The following is a 27,116-nucleotide window of genomic DNA, read 5'->3' as shown; positions in this document are numbered from 1 at the left end:
CGGACACGGCGCGCTGGGCGCCAATGCTGTCGTTTATTGCGCGGAATGGGGGTGTGGGTTAATGGGGCGTGGGGGCCGTGGTGGGCGCTGCTGCCTCGGCTCTTCAGTACATTCATCACAGCGGCGGGGACCCCGGCCTCGCCCCCACGCCAGGGCCCGGACGCCCGGCCCCGAGTGCCGGGTCGGGCGCGTGGACGGGGCCGGGCGGTTATTGCGTGAGCGCGGCGGGGACAGCGGGGGGCCGGCCGGCCGAGTATTGCACTTAAATCAGAAACCTTCTCCCTTCCGCGGCGCCTTCGGGCCGGGCGGGCGGGGCTCCGCGCCGCCCCTGCCCTCGGCGGGGACCTGAGGCACCGAGGTGAACGAGCCCCTCGCCCACGTGCGCGGCCGCCGGTGGGGGGAGGGCGATGGGGGTGGGCGCGGGGCGATGGGGGGGGCCAGCCGGGCGCGGGGCCGCCCGCCGCCGCCGCCGCCGCCCGCCCGGCTCCGCGAGTCCCTCTATGGCTTGGCGCGGCGGGCGGCCGGGGCGCGGGGCATGGCTTTGGTCTGGTGGCGGCCCCGGCCGGCCCGGCGGCCCGCGGGGCGGCGCGAGGGTCACAAGTTGGACGAGAGGCGCGAGCGCGCGGAGTCCAGCAGGTCGAGGCCGCCCGTGGCGGCGGCGGCGGCGCCGGGCGAGGCCGAGTCCCTGCGGTCCGGGCTGGGCGCGGCGGCCCGGGCGGCGGCGGCGGCGGCGGCGGGCGCGGGGCCCAGGCGCGGGGTGGAGCTGCTGGCGGGGCGCGCGGAGGACGCGGGCCCGGGCCCCGGCACCCCGCCGTGGGGCAGCGAGGGCTGCGAGGCGGACAGCGGGCGCGAGGCGCGGCTCAGGCGCCGAGCCGGGAGTGCGGGGCCCCCGCGGGCCGCCGCCGGCGAGCTGGGGGCGCCGCCGCCGTAGGGCGAGGTCCGCGGCGCCCGGGGGCTGGCGGGCGCGCCCGGGGGGCTGGCGGCGGGCGCCGGCCCGGGCGACGGCACGGGGGGCGCGGGGCCCGGGGGCGCGCGGCGCAGCAGGCGCGGCGAGCCCAGCGCCAGCGGCCCCACCAGCGGGCGCGCCACCTGCGGGCAGAAGCTCATGGCCACCGCCTGCTGCAGGGTGGCGATGGCCGAGGTGACCTGCGGCGGCGGCGGCGGCGGGAAGAGGCCGACGCGCTGGCCCAGCTCGGCCTGCTGCACCATCTCGCGGTCGTACTTGACGATCTCCTGGATGATGGCGTTCTCCTGGTTGTTGAACACGCCCGAGCTGAGATCGTGCTGCACCTTGTGCAACAGGATGGAGTTCTTCTTGCCTGCAGAGGGCGGGCACGGGAAGGGCATCAGCTGGGCACTGCCCGGTGTCGCCGTGCGGACCGGGAGCGGGGGTGGGGAAACTTCAAAGAGTACCTGCGGCCCAGGGCACCTACTGTGTGCAGGCTGAGCACCTGCTGTGCAGAACTAGGAGCTGTATAGCCAAGCCTACACGGGGCGCTCTCTTCCTGCCCACAGAGAGCGGCTGTCAGGTTACTGCTGTGTCCAGGCCCACACAGAGCACCTTCTGCCAATAGTGACCGTGTAGTGAGCACCTGTTGGGTACAACTAGCTCACAAGGCCCTGCTTGTACTCTTAAGTTCTGTGGTCACACAGAACAAAGATCAGACAGTGCACTGTCTGATGCACTGTCAGTGCACTGAGGTAAGCATGTACTGAGCACTTTCATGTATACTGTCCCTCCAACCCCTCCCCACCCCCACTGCTTCAGCAGCAAGTCTTGGGGCGCCACCTCTCCCTGTCCCTTATGCCACACATGGCTGACAAGCCAGAGCACCACTATTCTGGATGCTGCCCTTGACCAGCCCCTTCCCGAATACATATACCTAGAACCTTCTAGGGCTCCCTAGAGCTCCTGGTTACCTCTGACTCTGTGCTTGGGGCCCCATCCTGCCTTCCTCCTCCAGGAAGGCCGCTTGCCCCCTCAGCATCTGCCTGTACGATTGCTAACAGCACTCCAGTAGCCTGCGTCTGCCTTTGTATCCTGGCAGTGCCCTTTGCTCTGGGTTGCACCCCCTCCTCTCTCTCGGCACACAACCTGGTTATGACAGGACCCACAGCAGGTGCTGCAGGTGCTCAACAAGCATTTGCCAACAACGCGATGGACCCATCGTCTTTTTCTTGGGGAAACTGGTGTGCATGGAGCTAGAACACAGCCTGTCTGGAGTGTGAAGGGATCTTTAGGGGAGGCTGCGCCCCCACCCACCCACCCACCCTCCTGAGGAGGCCGCAGGACGCACCGATGCGGTCCAGGCGGTCGATGGCCACGGTCTCGAAGGCACGCCGCATCATGGGGTATTCCTCCAGCACCTCGTTGAAGTTGTCCACGCTCAGTGAGTAGAGGCGGCAGTAGGTGTCAGCACGCACGCTGGCTGTGCGTCGGCCCCGTGTGAGCAGGCAGATCTCTGCGTGACCCAGAATGGCCTGCTCAGACCTGCTGCCTCCCTCCCTTTCCCAGGCCTCCCAGCCAACCACCCCAGTGGTGTGTGTGTGTGTGTGTGTGTGTGTGCACATATGTCAGTCCCAGGGCTTGAACTCAGGGCCTGAGTGCTGTCCCTGCGCTTTTTTTTGTTTTTTGCTCAAGGCTGGCATTCTACCACTTGAGCCACAGCTCCACTTGCAACTTTTTGGGGATTCACTGGAAATAAGAGTCTCATAGACTTTACTGCCCGGCCTGACTTCAAACTACAATCCTCAGATCTCAGCCTCCTGATGAACTAGGGTTACAAGCATGAGCCCCCACACCCAGCTAGCCTCAGCAGCTTTCTCAGAACTAGTCCTGCGTGGGGCCGTGCCTACCTTTTGGGTTTCACCCTCCTGGGGGGCACCCACCCCGCCCTGGGGAGCTCACCACCAAAGTAGGAGCCATCAGACAGCTTCATCTCCTTGTTGCCCTTGGTGAGCACGCTGACCACCCCGTGTTGGATGAAGTACATCTTCTTGCCAATGGTGCCCTCTCGGATGATATAGTCGCCTGGCTGGAAGACCTCGAACTTGAGTTTGGTCAGCATAGCCGTGACAAAGTTGGGATCAGCATTGGCAAATAGTGGCATAGAGGCCACCAGCTTCCGGCAGTTGAAGTTGACAATTTCCTGCAGGGCAGGAGAGAGGGTGAGCTCAGCTGGGGCTTCCATCTCCTCCTCGGTGACACAGGTTAGCATGGTGCGCAGGCAACCAGCACCTACTTTCTTAGGCTAACACTGCAGGTGGGGTCAGCAAAGGCAAGAACCGGGACAGAGGCCTGCGGGTCCCTACACTTGGCACACTGACCATACAGTACAGGAGAAAGTGACTAGAGCCCCAACAGCTGAGAAAGAAAAATGAAAGTGTCTGTAGATAATGTGGCCACGTAGGAAACCCCACAGTATGGAAGGAGATCAGAGCATGAGGGAACTTAGGGAAGAGAAAGGAATAAAACTCAGTGCAGGGCTTCCATGGAGCTTAAGGCTGAGCAGAGGCACCCAGTTCGTCCCTAGCACTGTCAATCAAAATGCAGTAAGAGCCCAGCAACCAGCTGAGCTTGGTAGTGCACATGTGTACAATCCCAGAACCTGGGGAGTAGAAAGACTGAAGCAGGGCTGGGAAGGTAGCTCGGTGGTAGAGCTCTTGCCTTGCATGTATAAGGACCTGGGTTCGATTCCTCAGCACCACATAAGCAGAAAAAAAAAAGCTGTAAGTGGTGCTGTGGCTCAAGTGGTAGAGCGCTAGCCTTGAGCTGAAGAGCTGAGGGACAGCGCCCAGGCCCAGAGTTCAGGCCCCACAACCGGACCCAAAAAAAAAAAAAAAAAGATTGAAGCATTTGAGGCCAGCCCGGGCGATAGAGCGAAAGACTCTTGTCTCAAAAACAAAAGCAAGAGCAAATGCAAGCCAGGCTCCAGCTATTTAGGAGGCTTGAGATCTGAAAATTGTGGTTCAAAGCCAGCCTGGGCAAGAAAGTCAGTGAGACTCTTGTCTCCAATGAACCACCAAAACGCCAGACATGGATGTGGCTCAAATATTACAATTATAGTCTTGAGCAAAAAAAAATGTATTGGGGGCAGGGCGCTGGTGGCTCAGGCCTGTAATCCTAGCTACTCAGGAGGCTGAGATCCGAGGATCACGGTTCAAAGCCAGCCTGGGCAAGAAAGTCTGTGAGACTCTTACCTCCAATAAACCACTCGAAAACCGGAAATGGCACTGTGGCTCAAGAGGTAGAGCGTTTGCCTTGAACTGAAGAGCTCAGAGACAGTGTCCAAGCCCAAAGTTCAAGCCCCACGACTGACAAAAAAAAAAAAAAAAAAAGTATTAGGGGCAGAACCCAAGCCCTGAATTCAAGCCTCAGAACCAGAAAAAAAAAAAAAAAAAAGAAGAAAAAAAAACCCCTCCAATGACCTAGAGTAATCATTCTTGGCAACAGAGCCCCGAGGATGGGATGTGCTGGGGGTTGCTTTGTTACCTTGTTTTTGCTGGAACAATGCCCAGGCCCTCTTCCAAGCGGAACAGTATTCCCCTCTGAGCTGCACCCCAGCCCCAGACTAGATGAGTGGGCTCCACAGGGTACCCAATCATGCTATGGAACATTGCTCAGGTGTGCGGCTGTGATATGGCCGTTTTTCTGTTTAACACAGTAGTAGTAGTTTTTTGCCAGTCCTGGGGCTTGAACTCAGGGCCTGGGCACTGCCCCTGAGCTTTTGTTCAAGGCTAGCACTCTACCACTTGAGCCATAGCACAACTTCCAGCTTTTTCTGTTTATGTGGTACTGAGGAATCGAACCCAGGGCTTCATACATGCTAGGCAAGCACTCTACCACTAAGCCACCTTCCCAGTCAGCATTATTTTTTCTTGGTGGCAGTACTGGGGCTTGAATTCAGGGACTGAAGCTCTTGTCTTTTTCTCTCAAAGCTGGTGCTCTACCACTTGAGCCACAGCCAAAGCTCTGGCTTTTTGGTGGTTAATTGAAAATGAGAAACAGATTTTTCTACCCAGGCTGCTGTCAAACTGTGACCTTCAGATCTCAGCCTCTTGAGTAGCTGGGATTACGGGCATGAGCCACCAGTGCCTGGCAAGACATATTTCAATAAAGATTATAATCTTACCTTAAAACAAAAGGACAGGTTTATATATAAAAACCACTAAAGAGAAAACAGTGATAGGATGCACTCACCCCAGCAGAAAAACCTAAGGAGCTAGGAGCTGGCAGCTCGTGCCTCAAATCCTAGCTCAGGAAGCTGAGATCTCAGAATCATAGTTTGAAGCCAGCCCAGGCAAAAAAGTCCATGAGACTCTTATCTCCAATTAACCACCAAAAAAGCCAGAAGTGGTGCTGTGGCTCAAGTAGTAGAGCACTATCCTAGAGCACAAAAGCTGAGGACAGTGCCCAGGCCCTGAATTCAAGCCCTAGTACCAGCCTGAAAGAAAAAAGGAGGCCCAACCACATGGGTCCTCAGACACCTCACCTTTCTGGGGACCACCACTCCTGTCCCTCACAAAATTGACATAATCCCAGTGAAAACACACTGCAGCTGTTCAAGGTCATTGAGCAGAACGGAAGAGCAAATCACAGCAGGAACCCTGAGGGTGGCAGGGAGGCGGGGCATGACTCACTGTGGGGTTGGTACTGCAAGCAGACAGGCCTGAGGAGGAAGCAGGAAGTCCACACACAGAAGTGTGTGTGTGTGTGTGTGTGTGTGTGTGTGTGTGTGTGTGTGTGAGTGCGCATGTGTGCGTGCACGTGTGTTCTCAAGGCCTCAGCTCAAGACTGGTGCTCTACCACTGGAGCCACACTGACCCTTCTGGCTCCCTGCTGGTAGCTGAGACTTGGATTTGTCCGCCTGGGCTGGCTTCAAACTTTGATTTTCAGATCTCAGCCTCCTGACTAGCTAGGATTACAGGTGTGACCCATAGGATCCCAGCTAGAAAGTAGCTCCTGAACTCTACAACAAGCACATATGGAACACTTTCTATATAAATCAAGCATTCCCACACCAATTGTGTACAATAAGCACCTGCTGGACATGGTATTTAGAAACCTCTGAGGGGAGTGTAGTCATGGAGATGGGAGGGCAGAGATAGTAGGGGAAAAACAAAGGAGGAGGCAACAATGCTTGATAAAAAGCCCGGTGCTGGTGGCTCACGCCTGTAATCTAGCTACTCAGGAGGCTGAGATCTGAGGATCAAGGTTCAAAGCCAGGCCAGGCAGGAAAGTCCGTGAAACTCTTATCTCCAATAAACCACTAGAAAACCAGAATTGATGCTGTAGCTGTAGTGGTAGAGTGCTAGCCTAGATATGAAGAGCTGAGGGACAGCACTCAGGCCCAGAGTTCAAGCCCCACAACTGACAAAAAAAGAAAAATGTATTTATTACCTTGTTCATGTAATTGTAACCCCTCTGTACAGTATTTTCACAATAACAACAACAAAAACATTTAAAAAAAAAAAAAAACTCTGAGCCAGGCACCAGTGGCTTATACCTGTCGGATCTACTCAGGAGACTGAGATCTGAGGATGGAGGTTCAAAAAGCCGAACTCTCTGAGACTCTTATCTCCAATTAAGCACCAAAAAAGTCAGAAGTGGTGCTGTGGCACAAGTGGTAGAGCATCAGCCTTGAACAAAAGAGCTCAGGGACGGCACCCAGGCCCTGAGTTCAAGCCCCAGGACTGACAGAGAGCGGAAGAGACTCTTGGCACAGCAATAGTAACAGAGGCTATGTTACAGTACACGTGGCCATCAGGATGAGGTCTGCGTCACCGAGGGCTGATGCCCTCCATATACAGAGGATTTCTAAAAACAGAATAAGATCAGAAGCTCTGTAGAGCAAGAAGAAAAGAACAGTTCTCAGAAAGTAAAATGCAGCCAGGCATGGTCCTTACATCTGTAATCCCAGCACTCGGGAAGCTGAGGCAGGGGGATCATGAGAGATTTTTTTTTGTTTTTACCTTTTATATCAACTTTATTCTCAAGAGCCAACCTGGGTGAGTTAACAAGCTCCCATACTGCCAACTCTTGTGGGAATCATATTCCTTCTTACATGTACTATTGAGTTCTGGATTGCAAAAGAAGACTTACTGTTTGCAGCTGTCTGTTAAGGCTTTGCCACAAATTAAAGAGACACACAAGTTCTAAAGATCATGAGTTTCAAGGCCAGCCTGGGCTATGAACACCAACCCTGTCTCAAAAAAAAAAAAAAAAAAGAAAAAGAAAAAAGAAAAAGCTGGGCACTGGTGGTTCACCCATGTATGTAACATGTATGTAATCCTAGCTACTCAGGAGGCTGAGATCTGAGTATCATGGTTCAGGTTCAAAGCCAGCCTAAGAAACTCCATGAGAGTCTTATCTCCAATAAATTACTCAAAAAAGCCAGAAGCAGCATTGTAACTCAAGTGGTCGAGTGCTCATCTTGAACAAAAGAAGCTCAGAGACAGCGCCCAGGCCCAGAGTTCAAGCCCCAGGACCAGCAAAAAAAAAAAAAAAAAAAGGAGGGGGAGAAATGAAAAAAAATGAAGGAAGAAAAGGAGGAAAAGAAGGAAGGAAAGAGGGAGAGAAAGAAGGGAAAAGGGAAAGGAAAGAAGGAAAAAAAGAAGGAAGGGGGAAAGGAAATGGAAGGATCTGGAAGAATCTGGCTGTAGGAAACAGGAGGACAGGAGGGAGAAGATGGGCCTTTCTGAAGACAGGTGGATTTGTAGACCCAACTTTGGGACTGTATAAACATCTGGATGATTAATTAGGTGGCCGGATGATTAATTGTGATTGCTGGTACTGGCTTCCTTTGGGCTACTTGAGAACCTTCTGGAATTAGAGAGTTAATGATGGTTACACAGCTCCAAGTAACATCCAGTGAACTTAATGCGTTTTGTGGTCTCTGAGTCTAACACAGAAGCGGCACAAGTGAGAACACGGGGAGTGGAACCCCAGGGAGAGTTTCCAAGGCGGCTCACCACAGTGCAGCCTGCCTCCTGAGGGTACCCCGCTTCCTCAGGCACTGCCCCGGCTCCCCAGGCTCCTGCCCTCACCGTGCACCCCTCCATCTGGGGCCTAGATGTCACCCCTGATCTTTGCCCCGCCTGACCCAGAGTTCTTTGCAGTCTCTGACCTCACCATCAGGGTGGGGGCTCAAGTCGGGCTCCAGTGACCTCTTGGAAGCAACACACACACACACACACACACACACACACACACACACACACACACACACACACACACACACACACACACACACACACACACACACACACACACACTGAAATCTGACCCTCAGTAGCTACGACTTGACATTATTTGGGAGTAAGCTTGGTGATCTTGGAGAAGGGAAGAGACCTCCTCTCTCAATGACCAGCAGAGTCAGAGACTAAGACAGACCCCCAGCGAGGAGCTGGAAGGCTCTCCCTGGAGCCCTGGCAAGGGCGGAGCTGGGGTCTGAAGCCACAGAGCAGACTCAGGGCTCCCTGCTGCCCCGGGGCTGCAGCCAGGAGGGGCCAAGCTGGCTGCTCTGCTCACTTTATTGTTTTTTTTTTTTCAGTTGGTAGTGGGACTTGAACTCAGAGCTTTTGGTGCTGAGCTTTTGGTTTTTGTTTTTGTTTTTTGGTCCTGAACTTTCTGTTTAGCTCAAGGCTAGCTCTCTACCACTGGAACCACAGCTCTACTTCCAGTTTCCTGGTGGTTAATTGGAGATAAGAGTCTCAGGGACTGGGAATGTGGCTTAGTGGTAGAGTGCTTGCCTAGCATGCATGAAGCCCTGGGTTCAGTTCCTCAGTCAGTACCACATAAATAGAGGTGGTAGAGTGCTAACCTTGACCAAAAAAAGCTCAGGGACAGTGCCTAGACCCTGAGATCAAGCTCCAGGACTGGCCCATGCACCCACCCATCCACATCTACCCCCCACACAGACTTTCTTGCCCAGGCTGGCTTGGAACCTCAATCCTCAGATCTCAGTCTCTTGAGTAGCTAGGATTACAGGTGTGATCCACCAAAGCCCTCTTGCTCTGCTCACTTCTATCCAGCATATGGACCCCAGAAAGTCCGGGGAGGGAGCAGGTATGCTTGTGGGGGGGGGTGTGGGGACAAGGCTCATGGAGGGGAAGCGGGCACAGCCAGGCTGGGCCCCCACTGCCACACTGGCCTTACCTCCCGCAGGGGCGCATTTAGCTCGCCCAGGATACTGTCCTCGTCGAACATTTTGCCCTGATAGCGGTGTTCATAGTAGTCGTGGATCTTCTGGCGGAAGTCGGCAGGCAGCTTGTGGAAAGACATATACTGCTCCACTTGCTTGTACTGTAGCGAGAGGAATGGGGAGGGGTCAGCAGCCAGCGGCGAGGAGCAACCCCAGCTGCCTGACCCAGGGGGCTGCTGACCTAGCAACAGCACTGAATACACGGTTTTGTGTTGTTTTGGTTGGTTGTAGGGCTTAAACTCAGAGCCTGGGCACCGTCCCTGAGCTTCTTTTGCTCAAGACTGGCAGTCTACCACTTGAGCCATACCTTCAGTTCCAGATTTTTTTTTTTGTTGGTCATGGGGCTTGAACTCTGGGCCTGAGCACTGTCCCTCAGCTCTTCAGCTCAAGACGAGCACTCTACCACTTGAGCTATAGCACCACTTCCAGTTTTCTGGTGGTTTATTGGAGATAGGAGTCTCACAGTCTTTCCTGCCCGGGCTGGCTTTGAACTGAAATCCTCAGATCTCAGCCTCCTGAGTAGCTAGGATTACAGGCATGAGCCACCAGTGCCGGGCACAAGTTCCGGATTTTTAATGGTTAACTGGAGGTAAGAGTCTCATGGACTTTTCTACTGGGGCTGGCTTTGAACCACGATTGTTGAAGATCTCAGCCTCCTGAGTAGCTAGGATTATAGGTGTGAGCTACAGGGGATTTAAGTGGTTCCTTTCCCCCCCTCCATCTCCCTCCCTCCCTTTCTTCCTCCCTCCCTCCCTCTCTTTTGGGCCAGTGCTAGGGTTTGAACTCAGGGCCCTATGCTGTGACTTGGGTTTTTCTGCCATTCCCCCACTTCCAACTTTTTGCTAGTTCATTGGAAATAAGAGTCTCACAGACTTTCTGGCCCAGGCTGGCTTTGAACCTTGATCCTCAGATCTCAACCTCCTAGGTAGCTAGAATCACAAGTGTTGGCCATCAGTACCTGGCTCAATATCTTTTTTTTTTTTTTTTTGGTCAGTCATGGGGCCTGGGAGCTGTCCCTCCGCTCTTCAGCTCAAGGCTAGCACTCTACCATTTGAGCCACAGTGCCGCTTCCGGCTTTTTCTGCTTATGTGGTACTGAGGAATTGAACCCAGGGCCTCATGCATGTGAGGCAAGCACTCTACCACTGAGCCACCTTCCCAGCCCCTCAATATCTTTTTTTTTGGGGGGGGGTCTGGTCGTGGGGCCTGAACTCTGGGCCTGGGCGCTGTCCCTCAGCTCTTCAGCTCAAGGCTAGCGCTCTACCACTTGAGCCACTGCACCACTTTCGGCTTTTTTTTTCTTTTTGCTTATGTGGTGCTGAGGAATCGAACCCAGGGCCTCTGGCATGCAAGGCAAGCGCTCTACCACTGAGCCACCTTCCCAGCCCCCCCCCCAATATCTTTTAAGTAACAATTCATCAGTAAAATTAAATCTTGATAGTCTGTATTAGCAATAGTAATATTCTAAATAGCAAATATGTGTTCTGTCAGTACTGAGATTTAAACTCGAGCGCTTTGCACTCACAGGTTTGTTAGCTCAGCTGGTGCTCTAACTACTTAGCCATGCTTCCAGCTTTGGGTTTTTTGTTTGCTTGTTTTTGTTGTTGTTGTTGTTGTTTTGGAAATGGAATCTCCTAGTCTTTTCTGCCCCAGCTGACCCTTGAACCTCAATCTTCCAGATTTCAGTGAAGTAGTTAGAATTTCAGGTGTGAGCCACTGGCACCTAGCCTAAGTAGCAATTCTCACATATTTAAATTGGCTCAGATACCAGGTGAAATTCTGGTATTGAAGATAATGTAGACACACGACAAAAGTGTCTCATGTGAAGACACCCAGTCCATGTCTGGGGGAGAGGCTAAGACATAGCTTTTTTGAGAAATCTAAATTAACCGTGCTGAGCCTTGTCTAGCAGCCCTGAGCATAGTGTCTACCAGACAAGGCCAGGCCTCCTGCGGAGGGAGGCCGAGGCTCAGGTACCCAGCACAGTGGCCCTATCCTATCCAAAGCCCTACCCTGCCTGGCCTGGCTCCCTTCAGATACTCTTTTCAGAAACCCTCAGTCAGCCCCTCCCAAGCAGGGCTGAGGGTGTGGGTACCAGGCCCTGCTGTCCCCAGGATGACACCCCAGGGGTGTCCCAGCCCCATATCCGCCCCACCCCGCCCAGCCCCAGCTGCCCTGAGCTCAGCGGAACCCGTGACGCGCAGGCGGGTGGCAGCACCAGCTCATGTTTGGGTGCGAGGCTGTGACTTCCGGACAGCCGGCGCCTGGCACGGGGCCCAGCTAACCCGGCGTCCCGGCTGGCACTGCAGGGGAGGGGGGATGTTTAGGGGCAACTCTCAGCGAGGGCAGCCACCCAGGCAGGACAGATAGAGTGGCCTCTGGAGGGGCCATGCACAGTGTCATCCCCAGAGGGGAAACTGAGGCATGCTATGAACAATGAAGTCACGATCCAGGGGCCCCACAGATATCCAGGTGGACACAGGGCAGACAGGAGCCCCTAACCTTAAACTGAAGGAGGTCAGGGCTATCTCTCCCCATCAGACTCTGGGCCCTACTTTCCTCCGCATACCCCATCTCCCCAGATCCCTGGAGTCAGGGCTGACTCTCCCCACAGACCTTCTCCTGGTACTGGCGCCGCGAGGAATCCAACGACTGGATGAGCGCCGTGGCGTGGCCGATGAACATGGCGTAGCAGGTGGCGCCCACGATCATACTGAGCATGGTGAGCCAGATGTCCGTCATGCTCTCGGGCGCCTGCCGCCCGTACCCGATGCACAGCATGTGGCTCATGGCCTTGAAGAGCGCAAAGGAGTACAGCTCGCTCCACGAGTGGTTCTGCAAAGCCAGGGGTGATGGTTTGGGGGGGGGGCAGCCGTCAGGAGCCCCCTTGATCCCTGCCCTCCTGCCTTCCTAAAGGAGCGTGGCCGTGAGCTCTCAGGGGCCGGAGGTAATGAGAGAATCACACGCAGGGAGAGGACATGTGTGCTGTGCGGGCCATGGACACAGCAGTCTCACGCCATCCTCCACTGCTCTCCTGGGGATCCTGAGCCCCCATAAGAGCTGGAATCCAACCAGAGCATCTGAGAGGTCAAGAGGACACGAAGTTCCAGAGAGAGGTTTTGGAGGCAGAGCAGCTAAGACACAAGAATCATGCCTGAGGGGCAGTGGGGAGATGGGAAGTCCTGTCCGTCCGCAGGCTCCCCACTCCCCAGTATCCTCAGCTGACCCTGAGGGGGGAGGGGGGTAACTGGGCTGCTCCAGGAAGTAGAACCGCTTGTGTGGACCAGCTGAACAATGGGCCTCTCAGCCAGGGCAGCTGTGCCAGGCGCTGGGGAGGGGCCTGGGCTTGTCCTGCACATTGCCTGACCTCCACCTATGCCTGCCTTCTCCTGCTGTGTCCCCACCAAAGCAAGAAGACCCCGGCATGTGCCCCTGGTCTCAGGGTGGGAAAAAGGCTTGCTCTGTGCTACCCAGACTTCACTACCTACAGTCCTTTTGAACCCAAAATCACAAGGCCGGGAAGTATCAAGTGTGTTTGTTACTTCCTATGGATCCTGGGTCCGCTTTCACATTTAAGTTAGGCTGGATGAGCATTCTCCACTTCACCCCATAACCCTCCCCCGCTTTCTCGGTCAGTCATGGCACTTGAACTCAGAGCCTAGGCCATGTCCCTGAGCCCTTTTGGCCCAAGGCTAGTGCTCTACCAACTTTGAGCCACAGTTCCATGTCCAGTTTTCTTGTGGTTAATTGGTGAAAAGAGTCTCTGGCATTCCTGCCCAGGCTGGCTGTGAACCGCCATCTTCAGATCTCAGTCTCCTGAGCCACCAGTACCCCCCCACCCCTTTCTTTGTGCCAGTACTGGGGCTTAAATTGCTGGCTCGGCTTTAGCTTTTTCACTTGCTCAAGTGCTGCAATTCTACCACTTGAGCCACAGCTCCACTTTTGGCCTTTTTTTTCCTTCTGGTTAATTGGATGTCAGAGTCTCGTAAACTTTTCTGCTGGGGCTGGCTTTGAACCATGATCCTCAGATCTCAGCCTCCTAAGTAGCTAGGATTAAAAGCAGAAGCCACCTGCCTTGACACCCTGTCAATGAGCATTTTCTTTTCCATAAATGTGTGTAAAGGTAAAAGGAGAGCCAACAGGAGAGCAGCACCCAGCAGGTCTCTGGATGAGAGATGATGGCCACAGGGGTTCAAGGTCCCCAGGGGACCTAATGGGGCACAGAAGTAAGGGGTGGGGCCTGAGTAGGGGAGGAGCCTGTCTGGGGCAGGGCCTTATGGAGAGGGGCTTACCACCATCTTGTTGATGGATACCCAGCAGTCACTGGGGAAGTCCTGCAGCATGGGCACCAGGAACTGCAGGCAGCCATCCCAGTGGCACAGCAGCAGCATCATGCTGATGAGGTTGCAGATGCGCATTACTGCGCTTGCCAGGTCATAGGTCATGTGGAAGATCTGTTGGGAGAGGACTGTTGTGAGGGTTCCAGACTCGCGTCTTCTGTCCCAGGGACTCCTCCCCTAGCCCTGAGATGTGTCTCTGCCCCAGAGGCCTTGTGCTCACCACTCTAGGGAAAAAAACCCAAATCTCCTCCAACCCCTCCAATTCTGGCTCCCCCCAGAGACCCCTAAATTTTCTCTCTCTTTTTTAAATTCTCCCAGTCCGGTGGCTTGAATTGGATGAACTCAGGGGCCTGAGTTCTGTCCCTGAGCGTTGTAGCTCAAGGCTAGCATCAATAAGGGTCTAATAAACTTTCCTACCTGGGCTGGCTTGGACTGTAGTCCTCAGATATAAGCCTCTAGAGTAGCTAGGATTACAGACATGAACAACCAGAGTCTGGCTTAAATCTGTGTGTGTGTATGTTTGTGTGTGTGTGTGTGTGCGTGCGCGCACACATGTGCACACGCCAATCTTGGGGTTTGTACTTGGAGCTTACGGGCTGTCCCTGAGCTTTTTTTGTATTTTATTTTTTGTCAGTCCTGGGGCTTGAACTCAGGACCTGGGCTCTGTCTCTGAGCCTTTCTGTGCTCAAGGCTAGTGCTCTACCACCTGAACCACAGCACAACTTCAGGTTTTTTTCTGTTTATGTGGTACTGAGAAAATGAACCCAGGTTTAGGGTCAGGGTTAGGGTTAGTGCATGCCAGGCAAGCACTCTACCATTAAGCCACATTCCCAGCCCCTCCCTGAGATTTTTTTTTTCTTTTTGTGGGTCATGGCTTGAATCTGAGCTGTCCCTGAGCTCTTCAGCTCCGCTCAAGTCTAGCGCTCTACCATTTGAGCCACAGTGCCACTTCTGGTTTCCTGGTAGTTTATTGGAGATAAGAGTTTCTCGCCTTTTCCTGCCTGGGCTGGCTTTGAACCGCAATCCTCAGGTCTCAGCCTCTTGAGTAGCTAGGATTACAGGTGTGAGCCATCCATGCCCAGCTTCCCTAATATATATATATATATATATATATATATATATATATATATATATATATATATATATATATATATATATATATATGGATTTGTCAGTCATGGGGCTTAAATTCTAGGCCTGGGTGCTTTCCCTGAGCTCTTCAGCTCAAGGCTAGCACTCTACCACTTGAGCCACAATGCCACTTACGGCCTTTTTGTTTATGTGGTGCTGAGGAATCGAACCAGGGCCTCATGCATGCTAGGCAAGCACTCTACCCCTGAGCCACCATCCCAGCCCCCCCTGAGATTTTTTTTTAAAAGCTCAAGTCACTGGGTGCTGGTAGCTCACATCTGTAATCCTAGTTCCTTAAGAGGCTGGGCTGAGAATGGTGATTCAAAGCCAACCCAGGCAGGCAAGTCCATGAGGCTCTTACCTCCAATTAATTACAGAAAAAGCCAGAAGTAGCACTGTGGTTCAAGTGGTAGAGTGCTAGCCTTGAGCTAGCAGGAACAGTGAGCTCAGGAGTTCAAGCCCCAGGACTGACCAAAAAAACCAAAAACAAACTTGAAGGCTAGTGCTCTACTTCTTGAAGCAATAGCTCCACTTTTGGCTTTTCGGAGATAAGAGTCTCAGGAACTTTCCCTCCCTAGGCTGGCTTTGCAGATCTCACCCTCTCTCTCTCTCTCTCTCTCTTTTTTTTTTTCTGGTTGGTCGTGGGGCTTGAACTCTGGGCCTGGGTGCTGTCCCTCAGCTCTTCAGCTCAAGGCAAGTGCTCTACCACTTGAGCCCAGCCCCACTTCTGGTTTTTTCGCTTATGTGGTGCTGAGGAATGGGACTCAGGGCCTCATGCATGCAAGGCAAGCACTTTACCACTGAGCCACCTTCCCAGCCCTTCTCCCTCTCTTGAGAAGCTATGATTACAGGTGTGAAACACAACTACTGGACTCAACCTGGCTTTTGAACCCAAAATCACACCCTATGATCTCCTCTCAGACCCTGAATGCTTTCCCTAACTCAGGGCCTCCCCTATCATCAACCTTGCCAACTGCTTGGTACCCAAACTTGAGCCTTTGTAGCCCCTACCCAACCCCCGCAGTCTCCATAACCAGAGGCTTGGCCCACATTTGAAATTCCATAGTCCCTGCCCCTCCTTCTCCAACCGGTGGAGGTAGCAGATGAGCCTTGACAGGCTCCCAGGAGATACCACGACTTAAGTCCCTGCCTACCTGAGACTCCACCACTCCTTCCCGCCCCCAAGAAGCCCTGCCCACACTCGAGGCCCCATCCCTCCCTTCCCTTCCCTCCTCCCACTGGTGAATGTAGCAGAGGAAACTGTATAGGCCCCAAGACCACGCCCACCCAGGAGTCCCCGCCCACCTACAGTCCCGCCCCTCCTTCACCTCCTCGCACTGGTGGATGTAGCAGATGAGCCTGGAAGGCCCCGCCCATCCACGAGTCCCCGCCCACTTACGGCCCCGCCCCGCCTTCACCTCCTCCCACTGGTGGATGTAGCAGATGAGCCAGGAAGGCCCCGCCCACCCACGAGTCCCCGCCCACTTACGGCCCCGCCCCGCCTTCACGTCCTTCCACTGGTGGATGTAGATGAGCCAGGAAGGCCCCGCCCATCCACGAGTCCCCGCCCACTTACGGCCCCGCCCCGCCTTCACCTCCTCCCACTGGTGGATGTAGCGGATGAGCCTGGACAGGCGCAGCAGCCGCAGGAGGCTGAGGATCTTGGTGAAGCGAACGATGCGCAGAGCACGCGCCGTCTTGTAGACCTCGGAGTCGATGCCTTTCTCCACGATGAGGAAGATGTAATCCACGGGTATGGATGACACAAAGTCCACTACGAACCACGTGCGCAGGTATTTCTTCTTGATCTTCTCTGGGTCCAGGATGATCTCGGTGTTGTCCTCAATCACGATGCCCGTGCGGAAGTTCAGCACCAGGTCCATGAGGAAGAAGGTGTCCGAGACCACGTTGAACACGATCCACGGGGCAGTGGTCTCGTCCTTGAAGAAGGTGATGCCCACAGGGATGATGATAAGGTTCCCCACCATGAACAGCAGCATGGTGAAGTCCCAATAGAACCTGAGGGAAAGAAAGGGAGGCTGGTTCTCACCGCCTGACCTTGGCTCAGGCCGTGGCCTCTGCCCTACTGCCTTCCCAAGAAGGACCCGCTGTTTTGGGGCCTCCAACAACTCCCGCCCCCCATTGCAAGCCCATCTTCCTCTCTCTGGCTGACTCTTGATCTTTCCTCACAGTTGCAAAGGGACTTCACAGTTGCTCAAAAATAGATGAAATACCAGCTCAAAGGGAAGAAAAGTAGTTCATGAGACTCCATCTCAGCCAATGGCTAGGCTTGGTGGTGCATGCCTACTGACTCTTTGAAACTCTTGTCTCCAATTAATCACAGAAAAAGCTGGAAGTGGCACTGTGGCTCAAGTGGTAGAGTGCTGGCCTTAAGCAAAAGGAGCCTAGGGATAGGTCCAAGGCCCAGAGTTCAAGCCCCAGGACCGGCAAAAGAGAGAGGAGGGAAGGAAAGAGGGGAAGAGAGAGCGAGAGACAGAGACAAAGACAGAGAAGCAAAGATGCTGTGACTGGGGAGGTGTGGCTCAAGTGGTAGAGCGCCAGCCTTGAGACAAAAAGCTCAGGGATTGTAACCAGGCCCTGGGTTCAAGCCCCAGTACTGGTGGCACCAAAAGCAAAAAGAAAAAGAAAGAAAGAAAGAAATAGAAAGGAAAAGGGCAAAGAACAAGAGAGAAAGTATCCATGGAAGACAGAGAGGAAGACCAGGCAGACAGAGGCGGGGCCTGTGCTGGCACAGAATGACCAATGAAGGCTGGGAAGAACGGTTCACAACTTGGCAACTGTTTGGACATTTAATATAATAAGTAAACTCAAAAGTGATGACAGGTTACTTCCATGCTCAAGCACACCCAGGCAGAACCACCTCCCAAGTCAATTCCCAAATTCCTCCTGGGAAGCACCAGCAGAAGTGGGCCATCCACCCAGGGATGGCTATTGATGGGTAGGCACCTGGCTGTGAATGAGCCATCTGCCCACAGGGACAAAGGCCACATGGATAGATGCTCAGCCCTCAGTTATTGAGAAAATGCAAGTAAAACCTCCCTTGGGGACAACTGAAGGTTCCTCAAAAAGTTAAATGCAGCATACTGCAGGACCAGCAGACAGTGTTTGAGAATTGAGGCCAAGCATGACAAATCTGCACCCCCATATACACAACAGGTGGCTCCCAGGAGCCAGGAGGCAGAGACAGCCAGTGTCTACAGATGGATGAATGGACACACACAGAGGGGGGCATCTACACTGGGGCATCACACAGCTGTGACCAGAAGGGGCTCCTCCCCATCTACAGCATGGAGGGACCTTGAAGACAGGGTGTTCAGTGAGAGAAGTGAACTGCTGTCCACAGACAGGAAGGATTTATGGGAACTAGGGACTGGGTGACTGCTCATGGGGACAAGCTTCCTTTTGGATGATGGAATGTTCTGGAGATGGATGGTAATAATTGCACAATAAAGCCAATTGTGATAATTGCACAATAATGCTAATGTACTTAGTGCCACTGGACTATACACGGTAAAATGGCAAAGTGGAAAATTTTATGAGACATGAATTAGTTATAACATTTAAAAAAAAAAAAAAAAGCTCTTAGCCTGGTGCCAAATGGCTCGTGACTATAATCTTAGCTATTCAGGAGGCTGAGATCTAAGAATTGCAATTCAAAGCATCCTGGGCAGGAACCAAAAACCCAGAAGTGGAGCTGGCTTAAGTGGGAGAGGAAAAAAAAAAGCTCCAGATAGCGCGAAGGCCTTGCCTGGATTCAAGCTCTAGGCCTGGCATCCCCCTTTCCCACCAAAAAATGGTCTAATCCTAAGCCCCCTACCTCCTGTAGATATAGGCAAAAGAAGGTCTCAAATTTCAAGCACTGAGGCTGGCTGGGATGTGGCTTAATGGTGAGCTCTAACTTAACATGAAGAAGCCCTGGTTCTATCCTCAGCACTATAAAAATAAAAATGAAATAAATGAGCCATGAGCGCCCAGGCACTGAATTCAAGCCCCAGTGCCAGCAACAAACAAACAAATAAATAAAGCAACCAGCTATGTTGGCACACATCTGTAAGCCTGGCACTTGAAGTACAAGGACAGCCTATACTACATAAACTATTTAAAGACAGTGGGAAAAAAAAGTACTAAAAATATAGAGTCTTAGCCAGGTGCCAGTGACTTAATGCCGGTAATCCTAGCTACTCAGGAGACTGAGGTCTGAGGATTGCAGTTCAAACCTAGCTCGGGCAAGAAAGTCCATGAGACCCTTATCTCCAATAAACGACTCAGAAAAAGCCAGAAGTGGCACTGTGGCTTAAGTGGCAGAGCACTGGCCATGAGCACAGAGAGGCTCAGGGACAGTACCCAGACCCTGAGTTCAAGCCCCAGTACCAGCAAAAAATAAATAAAAATAAAAATATATAGTCTCAGTCAGGTTCTGGTGGTTCACGCCTATAAGCTTAGCACTCAGGAGGCTTGAGATCTGAGGATAGCCAGCCTGGGCAAAAAAGTCTATGAGACTCTCGTCTCCAGTTAACCACCAGAAAACTGGAAGTGGTGTTGTGGCTCAAAGTGATAGAGTGCTAACTTTCATCTACAAGGCTCAGGGACAGCACCCAGGCTCTGAGTTCAAGGTCCACAACTGACAAAAAAGAAAGAAGAAAAAAATACTTATAGTCTCTGCTGGGTGCCAGTGGCTCACACCTGTAATCCTTAGCTACTCAGGAGGCTGAGATCTGAGGATTATGGTTTGAAGCCAGCCCAGGCAAGAAAGTCCATGAGACTATTCAATTAAGCACCAAAAAGCTGGAAGTGGAGCTGTGCCTCAAGCGGTAGAGAGCTAGCTTTGAGCAACAAAACTTAAGGACTGGACTGGGAATGTGGCTTAGTGGTAGAGTGCCTACCTAGCATTCATGAAGCCCTGGGTTTGATTCCTCAGTACCACATACACAGAAAAAGCTGGAAGCGGTAGAGTGTTCAGGGACAGTGCTCAGACCCTGAGTTCAAGCCCCCAAAAATTATATATACATACACACACACACACACACACACACACATATATATATATACATACTATATCTATCTATATCTATCTATCTATCTATCTATCTATCTATCTATCTATATGTCTCACTAAACACTATGTTGAAAATCACCTATCCAACTTGTATGTGGGGATGGGAGGGAAAAACTGGGAGAGAGCAAGGGAAGGGGTGACATTGTCCAAAAAGGAATGTACCCTTTACCTGACTTATGTAACTGTAACTCCCCTGTACATCAAAGAACCAAATTTTTGGTCCTTAAATTCTCCCACTCCAGATATACCCTCTCAGTGATCTTAAAGTCTTGTCCCTACCAGATGGGTGGGTGGGTTTGTCCTGGGGCCCAGCTCCTGCCATTTTCCTCAAGAGGAGTCAGGCTGAGGGATCTGCCCAAATCAACTCAAATGAGTAAGAAGGAAGTATTTGAGGACAGGGCACCTCCCAGCAGCTGCAAATTGGCTCTTTCTGCTGGACAGGGCACAGCTACTAACACCACGCCTCCGGCCACAGCGTTCCACTTCGGGGAATTGATCTCAAGGAAATTGTCCAAAGCGGAGAAAAAAAAATTGTTTTAAAGTGATTTGTACTGGGATGTTCGTGGCAGCTGTGTCTGACAGGCCAAGGGCTGGATGGGATCCAATCCCTCCAGTCCCGGTGGTATAAGCCAGGCCCAGCTGGCACCTGCTCACTTCAGGAGTGACCTTGGACTGAGCTCCTCCAGCCCCTAGGAACCTCAGGCTCCTTTCTTCAGCCTTCATGGGGTGCAAACTTCTTGGTGAAGACGTGGGGGCTCTTGGCTGTGGTGAAGAGGCAGCCAGGCCCAATGGATATCCCCACAAACTCACCCAGGTAGGGGATAAGATCTCAAGACAGCTGAGAGGGGGTCCCCCAAACTTCAGGGTCAAAATTGAATGACTACTCAGCCAGGCACAGATGGCTCACACCTGTCATCCTAGCTACTCAGGAGGCTGAGATCAGAGGATCACAGTTCAGAGTCAGCTGAGGCAGAAAAGTCTGTGAAGACTCTTACCTCCAATTGACTTACCCATGGCCCTCCAAAAAAAAAAAAGCTGTGGCTCAAGTGGTAGAGCACTACCTCTGAGCAAACAAACTCAGGGGCAGTATCTAGGCCCCGAGTTGAAGCCTCAGGACTGGTATACACACACACACACACACACACACACACACACACACACACACACACACTGCATGTGGACAGACTGGCTGGCTCAGGTCTGGTGTGGGGCAGTGACGGCCCAGTGACCCCCAGGGCCCCAGCGCTGACAGGACTGAGCCGTCCACCTGCGCGCCACACTCCCACACCACCTCCCAGAATCCACTGGATGGCTCTTAATCCCCACTTTACCCTCTCTGGACCAAGGCCTGCCCTCCCTTTGGAGTATAAGAAATGAGCCAAAACAAACAAGAAGGAGCAACTAAAGGCTGGAGGCATGGCTGAAGTAGAACAGCAGCTGCCCAGCAAAACAGAGGCTCTGAGTTCAAACCCTAGGACCACCACCGAAAACCAAAACCAACAAACCAAAAGGCCAAGGGGCCTGGAAACCAGCAGGACCTCGAAACCAGAGGAAAGGCCAACCTGAGCGGAAAGTCCGTGAGACTCTGATCTCCAATGAATCACCAGAAAACTGGAAGTGGCGCTGTGGCTCAAGTGGTAGAGCGCTTGCCTTGAGCTGAAGAGCTGACAGTGCCCAGGCCCAGAGTTCAAGCCCTACAACTGACAAAAACAAACAAAAAACCCAAGGGCAAGGCCAGTTGTTGGTGGCTCATGCCTGTAACTTCAGCTACTCAGGAGGTTGAGATCTGAGGACTGAGGTTTGAAGCCAGACCACGCAGACAAAAGACACTTCCTACCTCCAGCTAACCAGCAAAAAAATCTAGATGTGGAGCTGTGGTTCAAGTAGGAGAGTATTCTTCTTATGGGAAAAAGGGAAGAGGGCCTAGAACTATGAGTTCAGACCCCATTACTGGCATACACACACTGCAACAAACACACACACACACACACTCACACAGCAGTAATATAGAGGTGGATGACTAGGACTTGGCAGTGTCCCCACACAACTCCCAAAGGTCATAGAGACTCAGAGTGAGGAAGCCACAGTCACCTAGGAAGATCATTCTCAGCCTGTGGATCTCCAACTCAGTAGGGCCCTGGGCAGAAGTGGAACTCTAGTATCTTTGACACTGCATGCCATTCTCTCAGCTCAGATGGGGAAACTGATTGATTTTTGCGCAGGTCCTGCTGCTTGAACTCTGGGCCTGGGTGCTGTCCTTGAGCTTTTTTGCTCAAGGCTTCCAATGGTAATCCTCAGATCTCAGCCTCCTCAGCAGCTAGGATTATAGCAGGATATGAATCCATTCAAGCAGAGGGTGGGCTGGAGCTTGGGAGTTACAGGTCCCCCGTTCCCCTTGCAGAGCTCTTGATCCAGGGAGGTCACCAGGTTACAGATGAGGACACGGAGGGAGTTGAACCGCTGAGGTCACACACAGTGTTCCTGGTTCCTCTTCAAACCATGGAGGGGGAGGGAGGGAGGAGGGTTCTGCTAAAGGGTCTCAGCGCTAACTGGAGCAGGGAGGCCTGGCTGCTGAGTCCTGGACGCCAGAGGTCAGGGATAGGAGGACAGGCAAGGGCCACCACATTCCTAGTGGCAAGGTTGGTGGGGAGGCCGTGCAGGGATCACAGATCAAAGCAAATCCCTGGGATTAGAGGCTAGAGGTCAGGGATTAAGGGCGAGGCTCGCACAGAGGATCAGGCCTGAGCTGGCATGTGGGAGTTTCGTCTATTTGAGGCAGGTGTCAGGGATTAGGGAAGGGGGGGGGGGAACGGAAGCCAGCCAGATTCTGAGTGTCCTCAAGACAGGGCTGGGTGTGTGCCAGGCACACACCAGGGCCCAAACAGACAGGGCAACCTGTCCCTGGCACCCACAAGACAGAGAAAATGAGAGACCACAACCACAGAGATTCATGGGATGTAATGGTGCAAAAGACCCTCCAGGCAGGGTACTGTGGCCCAAATTGACAGGAAAGCTGCTGACAGGGACAGCACTGAAGACAGACATGGAATGGGGGAGGGAAGAGCACATGCAAAGGCCCTGCACCTGCCATGGGGCTTCCTCAGAGGCCAGCCACAAGCAGGCCAAAGGAGCAAGGAAGAGATGAAGGGTGGAAGTAGGGAGGTGTGCACAAAGGTGGGCAAAAGGCCCCCTGTGCCTGAATCACAGTGTGTTGACAAGGGATGAAGCTCAGGTAGAGGGTGGCTGAGGAACGGGTTCTGTACAGTGTCTCTTGGGCTAGGTACTGGTGGTCCACGCCTGTAATCCTAGCTACTCAGGATGCTGAGATCTGAGAACCACAGTTCAAAGCCAGCCCGGTCAGGGAGGTCTTATCTCCAATGGATTTCCAAAAATGTCAGAAGCGGCGGCACTGTGGCTCAAGTGGTAGAGTACTAGCCTTGAGCACAAAAGTTCAGGGACAGCACCCAGGCCCTGTGTTCAAGCCCCAGGATTGACCAAAAAGAGAGAGAGAGAGAGAGAGAGAGAGAAAGAAAAGAAAAAAAAAACAAAAGGAGAAATGTGTCTTGGGTCCTTGGGGGGGGGGGGCTCTCACCTGGGATGCCAAAGTTGGTGCTTTGGGCTGTAGAAACCTCAGAGGATCCCTGGGCCTTGGCCTTTATGACCCTGACTCCTATAGACCCCCCCCCCAAGGCCTCCTTCCTAAGCAGAGAGAGGTCCCCACTCCAGTCTCCTAAGGAATGACCCTTGTTTCCAGCAGGAGATCCTCACCCTTCCCAGGCTTCTCCACCGGATGATGCCCTGATACATAAGTTCATCACCCAGGGATTTGTACAGTGAGAAGTACCCAGCCTGGCCACAATGATCTGTTGGCCATCTGGGAGCCAGTCCCCATCCCTGTCAGCTTCCAGCTCACCCCAGCGGATGAGACAGTCAGAATGGATATCAACACCGGGCACCGGTAGCTCATGTCTATAATCCAGCTACTCAGGAGGCTGAGATCTGAGGATCTCAGTTTGAAGCCAGCTTGGGCAGGAAAATTCATGACTCTTATCTCCAATTACCCCCCCCCCCTCCAAAAAAAGCCAGAAGTGGAGCTATGGCTCAAGTGGTAGCCTTGAGTTAATAAAACAACAAAAAACTATAGGACAGCATCCAGACCTTGAGTTTAAGCCCTGGGACACACACACACACACACACACGCACGCACGCACGCACGCAAGCGCGCACGCACGCACGCACGCACGCAGAGGAAAAATAACAATGAATGAGTATCCACAGGTATCTCCCTCAGCCAGGGTGGGTATCTTCCTTCCTTGCTGTTACCTGCTCCTACTCTAGGTATACCTTAGCATGCTAAGGCTCTGAACCTAAGAAGTCCTCCCCCCCCCCACCCCAAGCCCTTCCACTCACTTCTCCAAGGGAGATGGCACAACTTCCCAGGGCTTCCCCATGCTGATCCCCAGGTCTGTGCTACCCACAGGCCTGAGGAGCTCCCGCAAGAAGTGGACATGTCCAGTGATGGTAAGAATGAACCTCAGAAGCCAGGCTCATACCTGTGATCCTAACTTCTCAGGAGGCTGAGAGCTTCAGATCTAGAGCTTAATGCCAGCCTGGGCAGCAAAGTCTCTTTTTTAATTAACCACTGAAAAAGCTAGAAGTGGAGGTGTAGATCAAGTGGTAGAGTGTAGTCTTAAATAGAAAAGGCTTAGAGACAGTGTATAGATTCTGAGTTCAAGCCTCAGTACTGGCACAAAAGCAAAAACAAGGCACACACACCAAAACCAAAAACCACTTATACCCCCAACAGCCCTGGTGAAGCACCCACTCTGGTGTTCTGCCTGAGATGTCTCTCTCCATCCTGGGACAGAAAGTTCTAGAAATGGCACCGACAATGGGAGGTTGTGAGGCCAGTGTGGCAGCTTTGAAATTTAATCTCCATGACTCCATGCTCTCTCTTTTTCACCTGCTCACCCCCACATTGTACAACCTTCCTGCCTCACTGAGGCCCCAATTGACCCCCACAGTGGCCTGTGAGCTTCTGCATAGGTAGGCAATGACCTACTCCAGACCCCCAAGCAAAGGAGTCCAATTCTGCCAGCCTCCCTTGCCCCCATATACCCAGCCTCCACCAGCCCACCTGCCTGCCCCCCACCCACACCACATACTGCAGCCAAAGAGAAGCCCAGGGCCTTCCCATGCCAGCCACAATGCCTGCGGACTTGTTTGTCGTCTAGAGGCACAGGTAATGCTGGAAAGATCAGGGACCCAGAGTCCATGCCCATGCCCCCGGTGTCCATGCCTGGCCAACTCGCACTAGGACTTCCCTCACAGTGGAGCCAGACCGCTTTGGTCCAGCTTCACAGCAGACACACAGAATAGAGAGCCGAACCCTCGATGGGACAGCTGGGAGGCTCTAGGAACAACCTCTGGGATCCCCCAACTTCAGGCCTTCCCTGAAACCGAGTCTTAGTGGTCAGGGCTACAATTCTCCTGTCTCCTTGAGCCCTTCAGCTGTCAAGCATCGGATTGATGGCGGTGGCAGGGAAAGGGCTCTCCCACAACCTTCCAGGAGTAAAAAGGAGACGAAGGGGAAAGAGAAGAGAGAGCCAGCCGAGAGGAGGAGATGGAACATCCCGGAGGCTCTCGGGGCCTGGCGCTGTCCCTGGTGCTGAAAGCTCGTGCCTGGCTGGCTGGGTTGAGTCCTGTCTACACTTCACCCCACTAGGAGCACTCCCTCATGCCCTGGCCACAGCGCACCCCTCTACCCGCGGTGCACACCCGTGCATGCGTGCACGGCACCCCGACACGTGTACCCTAGAGGCCCACCAGAAACACCTCTCCGCGGGGACACGCCTCCCCAGATGCACCCGCCGGCACACTCCCCCCTCCGCACCCTTGCCTCCTCCCCCGCCCACCCGTTGGTTACACGGTCATGTTCACACGCGCGCGCGCGCGCGCGGCCTGCCACGGCGACACGCACCGTCCACCCTCTCTGGCCATCCGTCGCAAACACACCCCGGCCGCGCGTCCTGCGCCTACCGACCCCAAGCTTCTCCACCCGAGCCTAGGCTCCTCCCCCCGGCTCCGGGGGGGCCCCCATCACTGCCGTGCACACACCCCTGACGCCCGGCCGCCGCGCGCAGCGGCTCCCAGGAGACGCGGCCCCGGGGAGGGTGGGGGCGGGGGCGCCGACCTCGCACGCGCGGCGGGGCGCTGGGTCACCCCGCTCCCGAGGCCTGCGGACCCGGGACGCGCCGTGCCCCGGGGTGCAGGTGGAGACCGTGGGAGCGCGCCGCGCCCGCTTAACTCCTTCCCCGCCGGCGTCTCCTGGGCGCGTCCTTCCCGGGCGCCCTTCCTTCCTTCCTCCTTCCTCCTCCCCGCGCCCACGTTCCCCTCTATTCGTCCTCGCCGCGCCCCCCCCTTCGGTGATCAGACCCTCGCCCTGCCCGCAACCCAGGGCCGGGGGTGCCAGGGCTCGTGGGAAGGGGCGCGCAGGGGTCACCGCGCAAGGGAGGGAGAGAGCCGGATACCCGACCCCAGGGTCGCCCCCTCAAGGGCGTTCGCTGCCAGGTCACCCCCAAGCGGGCCCCAGGTCACCGATGGGGGGGCGCCGAGGTCACCGGGGCGGACGCGCCCGTCCCGCCCCGCCCTCCCGGGCGCTCTCCAAGGACGGCCCCCCGCGCACCGGCTCGCCCGGGGGGCCCCCGTGGCGCGGCGGCCGCCCCTCCCGGAGGCGGTACCTGAAGTCGCTGTACGGGTGGATGATCCAGGCCCCCGCCGACTTCACGCGCTCCTGCTCGCGCTCCACCGCCTTCTGGCTGCCGAACATCCGCAGCGAGAACTTGTTGACGCCGGGCTGCAGGAGCGCGCCGAACTGGCGCTGCATGAAGCTGGCCTGGCTGCCGCGCGGCTCCCCGGCCGGGCCCGCCTCCTCGCTGCCCGCCTCATCCGCCGGCCCCGCGGCCGCCGCGGGCCCCGAGGCCGCCCCGCGGCACGAGAACGACACCTTGGGGCCCCGGGCCGGGCCCTCGGGGCCCGCGGGGCTGCACTGCGGCTCGCCGCGCCCGCACTCGCCGTTCGGGCTGCCCTTGGCCGCGCTCGCCGCGCCGGGTGTGCCCGGGCGCCCGCACGAGCTGTCCCGGCTCCGGAGCCGGGCGCGCGGGCCGCCCTCGTCCGCCGCTTCGGGGGGCGCCGCCTCGACCCGCGGCGGCTGCTGGGGGGGCGCGGGCGCGGGGCCCGGGGGCGGCGCGGGGGGTGGCGGGGGCGGCGGTTGAGGTTGAGAGGGCGCGGGCGGCGGCGGCGGCCCCGGCGCGGGGGTCGCGCCCGGGCTCTCCCCGGGCCGCCCGCCGCCCCCGCGCGCGTCCAT

The 27,116-nt window shown here is 54.7% G+C and overlaps 1 protein-coding gene across 1 annotated transcript; it reads right to left on the bottom strand.

Annotated features, from left to right (window-relative positions):
• Window positions 1–2: 2 nt before the first annotated feature.
• Window positions 3–27,116, bottom strand: Hcn2 (hyperpolarization activated cyclic nucleotide gated potassium and sodium channel 2). The gene is made up of 8 exons (XM_070008525.1): window positions 26,491–27,116; window positions 16,269–16,692; window positions 13,495–13,656; window positions 11,819–12,037; window positions 9,158–9,304; window positions 2,909–3,149; window positions 2,298–2,462; window positions 3–1,319 (listed from the first exon to the last, which is right to left on the bottom strand). The coding sequence occupies exons 1-8, from the start codon at window positions 27,114–27,116 to the stop codon at window positions 595–597; spliced, it is 2,709 nt and encodes a 902-aa protein (XP_069864626.1). The 3' UTR covers window positions 3–594.

The sequence above is a fragment of the Dipodomys merriami genome, unplaced genomic scaffold (assembly GCF_024711535.1).
Source record: "Dipodomys merriami isolate MVZ:Mamm:240054 unplaced genomic scaffold, mDipMer1.0.p SCAF_70, whole genome shotgun sequence".
NCBI lineage: Eukaryota > Metazoa > Chordata > Mammalia > Rodentia > Heteromyidae > Dipodomys > Dipodomys merriami.
This window is presented reverse-complemented; position numbering and strand designations above follow the sequence as displayed.